Source organism: Hippocampus comes, unplaced genomic scaffold, assembly GCF_001891065.2.
Source record: "Hippocampus comes isolate QL1 unplaced genomic scaffold, H_comes_QL1_v1.1 scaffold41, whole genome shotgun sequence".
Taxonomy (NCBI): domain Eukaryota; kingdom Metazoa; phylum Chordata; class Actinopteri; order Syngnathiformes; family Syngnathidae; genus Hippocampus; species Hippocampus comes.
Window position 1 is genome coordinate 3,696,580 of NW_017805153.1, and position 13,846 is coordinate 3,710,425.

The 13,846-nt window shown below is 41.5% G+C and overlaps 1 protein-coding gene across 1 annotated transcript in view; it reads right to left on the bottom strand.

The window, feature by feature from the left end:
- Positions 1 to 13,846, bottom strand: part of slc2a4rg (SLC2A4 regulator) — a 62,211-nt gene that overhangs the window by 40,966 nt on the left and 7,399 nt on the right. Inside the window, exon 2 of the mRNA XM_019868442.1 lies at positions 12,162 to 12,397. Coding sequence (XP_019724001.1) covers positions 12,162 to 12,397 — 236 coding nt within the window. The remainder of the gene's footprint in view (positions 1 to 12,161; positions 12,398 to 13,846) is intronic.

The following is a 13,846-nucleotide window of genomic DNA, read 5'->3' on the forward strand; positions in this document are numbered from 1 at the left end:
ACGTGAAGGAGAATCGTGGCTTGACGTGTGTCAAGCGTAACACAGACGGATGTAACGGAGAATCCGGTAGTTTTTCACAATAAAACATTTTTCGTATTCCGAAATAAATAAAACGAAGTTCTTTCTGTGCGGCCAGGTACCAAATGCCCGGGGGCCCGGTCCCGGTCCGCGGACCGGCGGTTGGGGACCCCTGCTTTAACGCTTTACCCAATGGATTGAACACAAAAGTGCTTCAACACGTCGACAATATAACAGTACCGTATTTTCCACACTAAAAGGCGCACCTAAAAGCCTTCCGTTTTCTTAAAAGCTCACAGCGCGCCTTAAAATCCGATGTGCCTCATGTATGGTTATTACGGTAATATGTCGACCCCAAAATGGGTCCTTGCTAGAGACATGCTTAAAACGCAGAGTTCAAACTTAAGGTGATCGGGTTACGCAGTTGAACACGGAAATAGAGCAGCGGCAAGAGAGTTCAATGTTAACGAGTCAATGTTATAACTTGCTGTTGGTTAAGTGAACTGTGTCGTTGCTTTATTAAATAAGTTTTACTGACATCTGATCATTCTGTAGCAACACCACTCAACAGCTAAGCTTAGCTGTTGTCAAGCTTCGCTCTTGTCGTTTGTTCAAAGCTTCTTTGATCTGTGACGTGGGTTGCGTCGGCGCTGATTGGTTGAACCATGTGCGTACGTGCTCGCGCTCACGCGCGCACAGCAGAGAGCAGCGGACTGTGGACTGCTGAGGCGCGCTTCACTCGAGTGCCATTTCCTTGAGCGTAGCTCCATCTAGTGGATGCATTGTAGATTGCGTCTTATAGTGCGGTGCGTCCAATATATGAAAAAAAATGACAAAATAGGCCATTCATTGAAGATGCGCCTCATAATCCAGTGCGCCTTTTAGTGTGGAAAATATGGTACTCACATTAATATTCATACAATCTTCATCCTCTGCGCAGAATGACATATTACCGTCGTACTGATGAGCTGACAGAAAGTTGAGACACTTGAGTGAACTGTTGATCCCTCTCTTTGACTAAGTCAATTTGTGAGAAAGTAGGTGTTTGCAGGATTTACTTTTGGTGATTTTTTTTTTCTTTTTAGCTGGTGTGCCGTGAGATTTTTCTTTCTAAAATGCTGTGGCTCAAAAAAAGTTGGGAAACACCGATCAAAAAGTCATACAAATGCACAGACAGTAAACACACAGTACACCGCCACAATTTAGGCAAGTATTTTGCATTCGTTTCATTTCGTGTATGAACTATGGTTATTTATTTATTTGTTGTTGTTTAAAAATTAACCAAATATTCGAGCAATATCACACAAGAGGGAGTGATGTATTCACTTTTTTTTTTAAACAGCTTGCTATGCACTTCTGAAGCCACTTCGGGTTCATTTATATGTCACTTACAGATATTCATAACACGGCTGCAAATAACCATTAATTTTCTCATAGACTATTTTTTTTCCACAAATTTATAATGATCCAGTCACTGGTTTGGTCCATCATAAAATGCCAGAAACAGGCAAAAAACTGTTTTCCAAAGTAAAATGTGATATTTGAAAATGTCTTATGGTCATTAAACTCAAATAGTCTTCCCAAAGTAGTCATAATCAGTCTACAGACTACAGACACCGCAGAATGTACCACTGAGAGGCTAAAAAAATAATTTGGACAACTGTAAGCTAAACAGTGGATGTAACTCATTAGCTGATGATGAAAATAGTTGGCAATTAATTTGATAATCGATTACATGAAGATTACTTAATAAGTCTTTGCACCTCGACCGTTATTGTTTGCTGGTGCGGCACGGGACACATACTATGAGGGCGACCGGCTGGACATGTCCTACTTGCTTCCCCGTTTGACCCTCACCTCCCGCATGACTCTGCTCATGAAGGATGACCTTTCACCCGTTGCTGTGTCGATGCAAGCTTTAACCCCTTATGACCCCGGGCAAGAGACAGAAAAGCCCGATGAAATTAATTCACAGATCCCTATTTCGAAATATAATTTGTGCCTAAAGAGAAAAATACAATACAAGTAAATACAATATAAAAAAGAAAGCAGCTATTATAGGCTGCTCTGCTCAAAAAGCATGTCGCTGGGTGTGGGTTAGACAGCCCAGGCAAGTGTGGGGGTGGGTAGCTGTTCCTCTGACTCTGACCTTAAGCAACAGGCAGTAATATCTCCTTTGGGAGAAGAGTGGCGGCAGTGGGGTTGTCAAACGAAGGGGAGGTTGGGAGGGTGTGGGGTGGGGGAGGGCTTGTTGTTGAGGCTTGTCAAGCTCCAGCCTGCCAGTCTGGCTCAAAACCCTTATGGTGATTCTTTCTGGCCTATGTCTAAGCCTTACACTGTCATTATGTTGAAGCCAGAGATGCCTATTTCACTTGCCCCTACACTCCTCACTGCAGTTGCTTGCTCTGTATTGGTCTTTATGCCAAGTCAGCGGCACAGGGGTGAGTGACAGTGTACCTGGGTAAAGACAGATAAGACAAACACAAAAAAGAATACAAACTGGCCGCTCCCTACTCCATTTCGCCTGGGTCATTTTTTTTTTTTTTGTCCACAGAAAACTGTGCTTTGTTCCTTTATCAGCGTGCGGGATATCACACTGATGAGTATTGACAGGAATAGCAGACTGTGCATTACGGTGAGTGACAGAAAGCTTAACACAGACAGAATGGGGGAAGACTCAGGGACACGGGTGACAAGACAGATGGGAGTGAAACAGCCGTCTCTCATTTATGTCGCTGCGTTTGTGCTCAAATTCAATGCAAAGTTTCAGAAAATCGTACAACAGTATGCAAATGTGCAAGTTTTCCCTTTCACCGTTATACGCATACAGTGAGGCCTTGAGATACAAGTTTAATTATTTCCATGACTACACGCTTAACTCAAAGCAATGCCATTAATCAGTTCCAGCCTTCACTGCAAAAACAACAAAAAAATGTTCTAATGTGTATTTTTATGAGGAAAAATAATACTCCCCAACATTGTACTTTTTAAAAACGTACAGTAATGATATCACTGAATAGAACTGAAAAATAGTGCTTGGACATCAGCACGGTGACTTGCAGTAATAGGTCATTATTTTGTACATGATGGTAAAAAAAAGCCTGTTTTCCATTATTTATGAGTGGACAATGTGGGACCATATTAATACAGTTTGTATAGAGACTTAATTAATTATGCTTAAAGTAAAAGTTTAAAAAAAACAGGGGCAGATTTGATTTGTCTCACAAATCTCTAGTCAATATGTTTGTTCTATTTTGATATACTGTATAAGTGATTTGAAATGATTTGTAACACACCTACATCGTGTAACTTGTTATGATTTCAAGTTTTGGATAGGAGTGTTACTGGTTGGGCTGCCGTGTACATATCTGATATTGGTCCAAGGAATGCCATGTTATTCCATAATTTGTACAAAAAGTGTACTTTCACAGGTTTTGTTGAGCCCCGGTATGCACAACTGCTCAAGAACAGGCAGGCGTGGCCGTGCGCAGTGAACATTTCAGCGAAGAGGAGGCATTTACAGTTAGAGAAGGGATACGCCGCACAGGTGACATTAAAACAAACGCCATGCCGAGTATTTTTCACGAGCAGCAAGTGGGAGATCAGTTTTGCTGCCCGAGGGAGGATCTGCTTTCTCTCAAACCTTCCGCCACTCCCGGCGCCGGCCGCGCTGTGGTGGGCGCTATGTCCATAATGCGAGCGGAGTCCGAACTCGTAAATTAAGACACTGAGACGCCAGACCAAAGCAGCACTCTGACCTTCATAATTAGAGCATTGTCCATGCATGTGAAGCGAGCGTACACCATGGCAGACATAGTGCTGTCTACCGCACTTCCTGCTTTACTCGTTCTTCAACATGCATTTTGTGGCACCGAAAGACCATCTGGCACTGAATCTTTCACATCAGAAGTAGAATCTCATTTGGTGGACTTATTTCATAGAAGTAGCCGCATTCCATTTGGGGAAGCTCGATTCTATGTGGCTATTTCATTGTGCGGTCTAGTCCAACTTTTACACATGTGACAGTTATCTAGTGGCATGTCTAAAGAGCAAGGGCGGCCAGCTATATTCTTTTTAAATTGGACCAAACCAGGAACTGAATCAAAATGAATTTGTTTGTGAAATTTCTGTACTGTCAATGTGAAATATTGTCCTCTTTTTTTTTAAATAAAGGTATTGAAATTAAAAAAAAAATTTAATCTCATTTGTCGATTAATCAACTAAATAGTTGATGTTAAACAATCATTAAAATCATCGTTAGTTGCTACAATACTGTCGATTCGATTGTGTTGTAAGTCATAAGCATGATTAATGAATGACAATATTGGTTGCTCAAGAGCCGGGCAATAATTCAAAATCAATATGTTTCACGATTGAAACGTGATTGATATCAATATAAAATTCCGTTGAGAAAATATTCTATCGAAAAACAATCAGAAAGCAAACCCCCACTCCGGTGTTGGGCGTGTAGTAGGCAGCACGGAGCCACCTCCAAACATGAAGAAGCAGTTAAACCAGGGGTGTCAAACTCATTTCGCATGGTGGGCCACATACGGCCTGGGTAGATGTCAAGTGGGCCGGACCATTAAAATGATACCATACTTTGCTATAAATAACCAAAACAACATGTCTTTCCTTTGTTTTGGTATAAAGAAGCACAAGAACATTAGGAAAATGTTGAAATTAAATGAACATATCTTTTACAAAACATTTCATGAAGCACCTTACATTTCCTTTGACGAATGTGCAATTTACTTTTATCATTCACATATATGCATTGCAACTGATCCCACTGATTGTACAAACTTTAACAAGTAATTGGTTTTGAAAAATATAGTAATGCACTTTAAGATTAAACGAGATTTATAAAGAAAGGAAGTTTTAAACCATTTACACGTGCATATAAAATCTAAATGTAATCCCTGCCTACACCTTACAAACTAAGGAGCGTGCTATTAAATGTGTAAATGTGAGAGTGCTATTGATAGCGTCTGCTGTCATGGGTCTGTCTCAGTGATGGACTGAGGCTGCTGTTGTCTTCTTCTCTGATCAAAACAGTGTCCCCTAGCGGATACTCAATGAATTGCACCCCAAAATATTTATTCTGTGTCTTTTATGCATTTTCTTCACTTTTAAATTATCCTGTGGGGCCTGATTGAACGGCCCGCGGACCGTTTGTTTGACACCACTGCTTTACATAATCATCTCGCGGGCCGGATTAAAGTCCTTTGCGGGCCGGATTCGGCCCGCGGGCCGTACGTTTGACACCCCTGAGTTAAACCAAGAAAGAAGCCGCCACTCAACCAAGGAAGAAGAAGCAATCAAACCAACGAAGAAGAATGTCGCATAACTTTGTTCGAACAAATGACCAGTCGACTCAGTACGACTCTTGCACACTAACCCGATTAAATACCTTCGAATGGGTACGTGGTGTGTAAATAGAGACGTTCCAAGTCTTTAACGTGCTATAGCGCCATTGTCAGCCATGTCCGATCCTTGGCCTCGGGGCAAGTAAATTAAGAATGGACTGTTGCAATAATGAGTCGCTAAAACGATAAAACAGTCCTAAAACGATTGGTCACTGCTAATGCATGCATTGCAAGACAGTCTTAGTTCATTACACTTGAATTGATCGAACATTTAATGAAGGTGAACGTAATCATCAACGTTACTGCTTTGGGGTAGCATCGAATGGAAAAGTATTTACAATGCACTGGTGTAGAAGCAATTTCGACCATAACACTAGATTAAAATGTACACAAAAACAGTTAATATTTTTTAAATCCATCCATCCATCACTTTTCTGATCTGCTATATCCTCACTAGGGTCATGGGGCATGCTGGAGCCTCTCCCAGCTGTCTTCGGGCAGTAGGCGGGGGACACCCTGAACCGGTTGCCAGCCAATCACAGGGCGCACAGAGACGAACAACCATCCACGCTCACACGCACACCTCGGGACAATTTAGAGTGTTCAATTAGCCTGCCATGCATGTTTTTGGAATGTGGGAGGAAACCGGAGTACCCGAAGAAAACCCACGCAGGCACGGAGAGAACATACAAACTCCACACAGGAAGGCCGGTACCGGGATCAAACCCACGACCTCTGCACTGTGAGGTTGACGCGCTCATCACTCAACCATATTTTTCAATATACCAACAAAATCTATGATTCTCAATATTGACTGATATGAAATACTTTTATTGTGGAACATGTTTCTGCCATATCGCCCTGACCTGTTGATTTGCCCCGTTTATAGCTGTGTTGACTTCTTATTCACGATTAAGTACTACTGTACTGGTATATGTTAAATGAAAGTACATAAATTCAGCCTTTTGTTTCCGAGTCCTTATTTTCAAAAGTAAAACAAAAATCAATATACCGCATATTAATATGTTGATATCGACCAATATGAAATATTTATATTGTGATATACCTTTGAGTTATATTGCCCAGCCCTAAGTTGCTCCTAATTTTTGTGGCAGATCTCTGCTTTGTCATGTCGGAAAAACAGTGACCTACTTGACAGCATTTTCAACCTGACATGACAAGGTGTAAACTTTGAAAAGACACAAAACTCAAAGCCAAGGCAGCTTTTTTTGCGGAATTAAGGGGGACTCTTTTAAAAGACTCCAAAGGTGAACTCCAGCTTTCATGCTTAAGTGTCTTCAAATAACTCGAATCCCTAAGCACAATGGTCACATTACTGGTTAATACAAACAAATAAATGTCTTGTTTACATCACCTAAACTGCAACTGTGGAATGAGTCACACCCAAGCATGGGCACGAACGCACGAACGCACGCGCGCGCACACACACACACACACACACACACACACACACACACACACACACATTCACACAAACTTGCCACAATGGTCAGAAAACAATCTATGGCAGTACCTTGAAATGCAACATTAATTTGTTCTGTGACTTTGATCACAACACAAAATACTGTATGTACCTTAATTAATCTTTCCCAAAATAAATGAAAATACCATTAACAGAGCCCCCCCACCCTCCACCCCAAAGTGTTATTCAAAAAGGAAAATATTGCTGTCTAATATTTACTGTATAAAACATAGACTAATAACAAAATTGATGAGGGTGTAAAGAATCAAACTGCTTGTGCATCATGATGATTAGCTGTGACTTTGCCACTAAGGGCAGAATAAGATTCACAGATGGATATACTGGTCTTTGAGACATCACAAATCCTCTCAGCTCATCAGTACGGCATTAATATTTGTCGAGTACAGAAGGAAATATGGCTGTGAGTAATGTTACATTGTCTCATTCTGTGTCATCATGCACTGTTTGTGTTCAAACATCCTAAAGGGTTATAATACCACAAACTATCAATGCCAATTGCTTGCCTGTCTATGGCATTTTGCATTGTGTGCTAGCATTAAGTTTGCAGAAGGCAAAGTTGTCGGGTTGTTTTAAAAACACAACACAATAATTGTATTTATTTCATGTTTAGTTTGACAGTAAACCCCAACTTGGAGTGACTAAGAATATCTTGAAGCCTTTTTTTTCTGCCAAACTCGTGCTTGCTGTAAAATGAGTTGAGTTGTGTTCATTGCTCATACAGTACTCAGATCTCAAACTTTGTTCGCAGGTCAAAGCAAAACAAAAGAAAAATCGTATCTCGAAAAAACTTGAAAATCCGGTCACCTGTAGTGCAAGGCACCACAGTTGAATAAATAATGAATTGTTAATTTGTGTGGTTAAGTCCAATTTGAAGTAAAATCATAGTGACACGAAGTGGTGACGAGTACAATAAAGGACAGGTTCCAAAGTGAACCTTTGTGGTGACGGTACCAAGACAAAAAAACAAAGGGAGCTGAGGCTCAGGTTCATCCTGCAGGTCAATGGAGCCGCAAAAGCAGCAGCCCCACTACTATGACCACACCGTTATTTCGTGTTATGCAACCACATTGAGCAGCTGTGCAGTGTTTGTTTAGTCACTACTGCGACACGAGTGCCACGCTCACCCAATGCATTGAATCTGATGAAGACCAGGATGGACCGGCGAAAAAACTGACACACATCAGCACGGAGAAGCAGACTTCAAAAAACATGCCTAGACTTGTCAGGCGGCCCAATGACGTGCGTCGTATGAGCGAAGAGGCACATGACGTTCTCGGGATGAAGACGGAAGGAACAGCGTGCAATGCACCCACTATCAAAGTTTGCATTTGCAATCTGCTTCGAAGACAGCCGTTACATTTTATTAACATGTAGAAAACCATTCAGCCTTATGAGTAAACAGCTTGCCGTCACTCTACACAGTTCTCCTTCTGTTTGTGGAAGTTTTCCTGTTTTACAGTTTTACAGACAGACAACCAGTAACTAGTCGTAGTGCAAAAAACAGCCAGTAACTAGTTGTAGTGCAAAAAAAGGAAGGCATGCTTAGGCCCAGCCTGCAGCCTCTCCCAGTCGGTTTTACGGTTACATAATCACTTATCAGCGCACACGGCTTGTCCCTGAGGACGCTTGCTGCTTGTTTTGTGCAAAACTGTGAGCGCATGGAAGCTTTGCCCCGGGTAAAAATAAAGAATGTCCCGCGTAGAAATGCATGTGCCAGAAAAACAACAGCCACAAGAAGCCAGGCCATGTAAAACCTAAAACAGAATGCAACCCCATACGACAAGGCTCATTTTCCTGTCTGACAAATGGAGTGAGCATGCGTTGTCAATAGAGAAGGTCAACAGGGAGGCCTGGGCCCCGGGCTCTGAAAAGACTTTTGCGTGGACCACAGAGGTCCAATCCATAAACTTTCCTGAATAGTTCACCAACTTATCCAATGGTTTTCTCAAGCATTGGCTCACACCTTGCCTATTTTAAAGCAATGCCATCTTCAACCGCAAACATGGTCGGTTGACCAGCATGCCCCACCATTCATGGCAAAACCACGTTAATGGTGGCTGTAGCTGGAGGCCAACAGACAGTGGAAGCTCAGGTTACAGACTTCATGATTCGTTCTGTGACCCGGTTTGTAACGAGACATTCATAAACCGAGGTGATGTTTCCCATTCAAATAAATGAACATGAAATTCATTCATTACAACCCTTATACTGAGTTATATTTACCTTTTTCATCAGCCAACGGTTATATGATATGGTATAAGAAATGAAACACAAAAATCACAAAACTACAGTATTTATTGCTAATTGACTTTAACTAAGACATTAGTTAGTCAACTAAATTGACATTTAAGAAGAGGCTACGGTATTGGGAAATGATTGTGGTTTAGTTTTTATTATTATTATGATTTTATTTTTATTATTAATACGGTTTCTTCTCTAATTCATTGGTTGATGGCCAGTAGAAGCACTGCAAAACCTTTCCACTCATCTATGGCAAGCACTTTCTAATGCTCTCCTGAGCAGTTTTCCTTTTCTTTAGATCCATTCTGACGATTTTCTTTAGTGCTTTGTTTACTTGTTCAGCAAAAGTTTAACGTGCCGACATGGGACAAGCTTCCGCATTCATTCGTAACAATGTTGCTGCTTCTCGCATCTGCGATTGGGTGAATGTTTGTAGGTGGAACTTCTACCGCATGACAACATGAGCGGACGGCTATTTTGACGTGATTGCGCTGACATAACCGCTTGCTCTCTTGATAAAAGAGTAAAAATCAATAAATAACATATATACTTTAGTTAGTGGTTTCTGACAAAAATAAAAAGATTTTGGGAGTTTTTCTAGGCTAACACCTCAATCCCTCAGTCACTTCTATTTACATATGCAACTGGCTTTCCGCCTCATGCCGCAAAAGGTTACAACGTTTTTTCAGTTTACAGAAATGCGTTATTCCGGAGAGCCAAGGATGGTTATACAGCACAAGAAGCATAGCATAGATCCACCGGCTCGTCCGTGCCAAGACCGTTTATATACTGAAAAAGTTAGTAAACTGAGGTAATGTTTGTGTGAATATTTTCGGTGTAACCCAAATTGTTCATAAACAGGCCCCCTCATAACCTGATATTGGACTGTATATCAAAACCCTTCAGTTATTGTCAGCTTTGTAACACATCAAGATAAGCAAGTCTAAAGTGTCCTAATCTCACAAATCCATTTTGCATCGTGTCTTATATTATTGTGAACAGGCAAAAAATGAGCAGCTCAGTCGGCATCCTTTGAGGGGTTAGCGGTGGTAAGTGGACTTGTCAAGAAACGGCAGATTTATCAGTAAATGCAATACACTGTATCAGCAGTTTTACCTGAACTGGACAACAGACATTTTCGTTCTTGCCTTCAAATCAAAAAGAAACACTTTTTGTCCAGCGAGCACCGTTGCTCCTTTTCCACTGCACAGTATCGGCTCAGCTCTACTCAACTCAAAACAATAAAATAAGCCCTAAATGCATCAGTTGGAACAACAATGGAAGTGAACAAGGGTCTATGGTTGTTATTTCTCAGCGTGTGGCTGCTGGCCACAGTAAAGGAGCCACAAATGCTCGGCAATATGGCCTAAAATTCCTTTCACTGTATAAAATGAACCACTTCACAGTTATGGTATAACCTACAGGTATATCACAATTGTGGAAGTATTTCTGAATGGGTTTTATGGTCTCCTAGCAAGGGTGAATTGACTGTAAAAATAACAACAAAAAAAAAGCCAAAACCAAGATAGCATGTAATTTTGAGAATATGTTTGAATTTTTATCATCTGTTGCGCAGATCTCAAAACTACAATTAAAGTTTGTGCAAAAATAGTGCAAACATGTACAAATAACATTTGTGATAGCATCGATGTTTAAGATACTAATATACATTTCTAATATACTTTTGACTTCCTCTACCTGGTTGACATATGCAGTAATATAATTCATTTCCAATTTTCAGACTTACTGTGTAACTGTTGTTTTAACTACACTCTAATACTTGTACATTTACAGGCTAATTTTCTGTTCATAGTTGACTACTCTTTGCTGGAGCATGGTTTCAGCCAGACTTCTGTTAGAGGTGTAATGCACCATGTAAGCACTGATTCTGGTGTTTTGGTACTCTATTCTATGATGTCACATTAGCTTAGCAGTTAGCATAGCTTCTCAGTCTTTTCCTGCTCTCTCTGTGTCAGATGGTGAGCTACGCCTTGTCCTCCTTGAGCGATAACGGTACTTCTGTGAAGCGAAGCCTCTTTGCCGCCATGGAGGCAAAACAGCGTTCATACAAGCCAACGCGCCAATCTGCAGCTTGTCATTGGTGCAGTCATGCGGTGCATGTCAATTTAGCGACGCCATAAAAAAAATAAAAAAAAAAAGTGTTTTTAATTTACTCAATATTATTTCAAGTAGGTGTGTAGTCTACTTACAAAATGTATCTGTAACTTCATGATTGTATTTCATGCAACAACATGATGAAATAAAATTGAGTAAATTCAACAAAAACCTTGTTCAGCGTCGTGGTAGTTTTCAAGCAGCCAGTAAAGCAGGGAGGATGAGTGACTTTTTTTTAAACCAAAAACAGTACTGGCAGGTGGCAGCTCTTCCAGATATAATTATGTCATCAACAAACATGATTAAGATTGCTCAGGAGAGTGCAAATTTATCCCATGTGCCACATTTGTACCATCTACCACAGTTAACGTACAAAGCACATACCGTACCTTGCACTTCTAGGCAACGTTTAATTTGAGAGGTGACAGGGACAAATGGAGAATGTGGAGAATCTACTGCAGCATACAAAGCTAAGGTATAACAACACATTGAGCTAATGGCACACAGATTGATTTTCATCATTTCCAGCTGAATGTTCTGAAAAATAAGAACAATGAAGCGCCCTTGTGCTACCTGCTTAGCATAATTGCAATCATGGCAAACCAAGTCCTAGAAATAATACTCCAAAGAAACTGCAACTACCCGCTTTTGTAAGTGGAATGGTGTCAGTTGTGAGTAGTCAAGTTGGAAGCATTCAGTTGTTTATTTTTCTACATGATGATCCAAGATGATGCACACACTGTACATGACAGGCAAAATGTTCTGAGTCTCTTAGTACCAACCACCTCACAATTTTTCCTCAAACTGCTTCTACCAAAGGCGAAGTGGACAATGATCCTGTATGTACCACTTGCATGTGCACTAAATGCCAAACAAAAGCAAGTCAAGGAGGAAGTGTTTTGAAGATGCCATACCTGTTTCTGGGGACAGGGATATGAGAGGAAGGGAGCGGTTGTCGCTCCATCTGTGGTACGTTCTGTCCTGGTGCTGGCCTGAAGCTGACGGCCATCTCCACCTGCCTCTCTTGAGTCCTGATGTCCAAGTGCATAAAGCTGCCTGGCGTTTGCCCATTTGTGCCTGGGCAGTGAGTAGGACTGGACCTCTTCAGGCTTGTAGTGCAACCAGTGTCTCTGTGTTCGCCCAGGCCAGTCTGGAAAATTCGGAGATGTAAATCAGGCTAATGATTGCAGGTACTGTATGAGTGCCAGGAATGTTGTTTTTCAGAAGATAAACTCTCATCTCAATTAGTGAACAAAACATAAAAACAAAGATAACAAAACAGTTATCCTTTCAAACTAAAGTGGTCAAAAGGATAAGGATGGGTCAGAGGTGTCTGTCAAACTAATTTTCTTCTCAGCCCACATCTTGGTTATTATGCTTGTCCACAGAGGGCCTTAATGTCAGAGAAAAATGAACATCAAAAAAATTACATCACCATGACCTTACATAATAATGAGGTAAGCACCGATACCACTTTTTTTTCAGAAGTACTTACAACTGAATACTCACTAATACAAATTACCGATACACAACCATGCCATTCAGTGTAGTTGCAATTGTGATGAAAATGTCTTTTATTTTAACCGAATATTGTTCAATAAACAGAAAACAAACTTCTGGTGAATGTGGCATAAATTACACTCAAGTAAAAAATGTTTGGGCAGCCCGGTGGTCCAGTGGTTAGCGCATTGACCTCACAGTGCAGAGGTCGTGGGTTCGTATCCCGGCTCCGGCCTTCCTGTGTGGAGTTTGCATGTTCTCCCCAGGCCTGCGTGGGTTTTCTCTGGGCACTCCGGTTTCCTCCCACATTCCAAAAACATGCATGGCAGGCTGATTGAACACTCTATAAATTGTCCCAAGGTATGAGTGTGAGTTGTTCGTCTTTGTGTGCCGTGCGATTGGCTGGCAACCGATTCAGGGTGTCCCCTGCCTACTGCCTGAAGACAGCAGCTAGGCTCCAGCACCCCCCGCGACCCTTGTGAGGAGGAGGCGGATCGGAAAATGAATGAATGAATAAACAATTTTTTTAGAGTAACAGATTGTAGTTTCTGATATTTTAACATCGAACTGTATGCCACACGTTTCACTTAAACGTAGCCTGCAACACAAGGCACTTCAGTGATGTAGTTACCCCCCACCAAAAAGGGTACAATAATTAGGCGGAGAAAAAAAAAAGTAGTGTGTTTCCGGTAACCCGACTGACCGAGAATTTCTACGTCAAAAAAAAACTTTACGGTTGGCATTTTTTTCAAACAACCCTCTACATTTTTGTGTAGAGGGTTTACATCGGTGCAAACTGTCGCGATATTCACGTTGAGCGCGTGCGTCGTTTGCCCTGTCGTCTGTCAACAACATTGAATCATGGCGGCGGCCGTGATCTCCGACGACAGTTTAAACCGCATTTTCTGTGTTACAGTCGCATGCTCGCACCGTAATGTTAAGAAAATAGCATCCATTGATGTATCGAAAAAAATTCAGCGAACTATTTGATGAACACCACGGGCCGAGTAAAAACCGAGAGCGGAGGAGGACGGCGGGGAGAAAACTAAATAGGTGGCGGCGGCGCCGGCCGCGGAGCGGCGGGGGAGTCGCGGGCGTC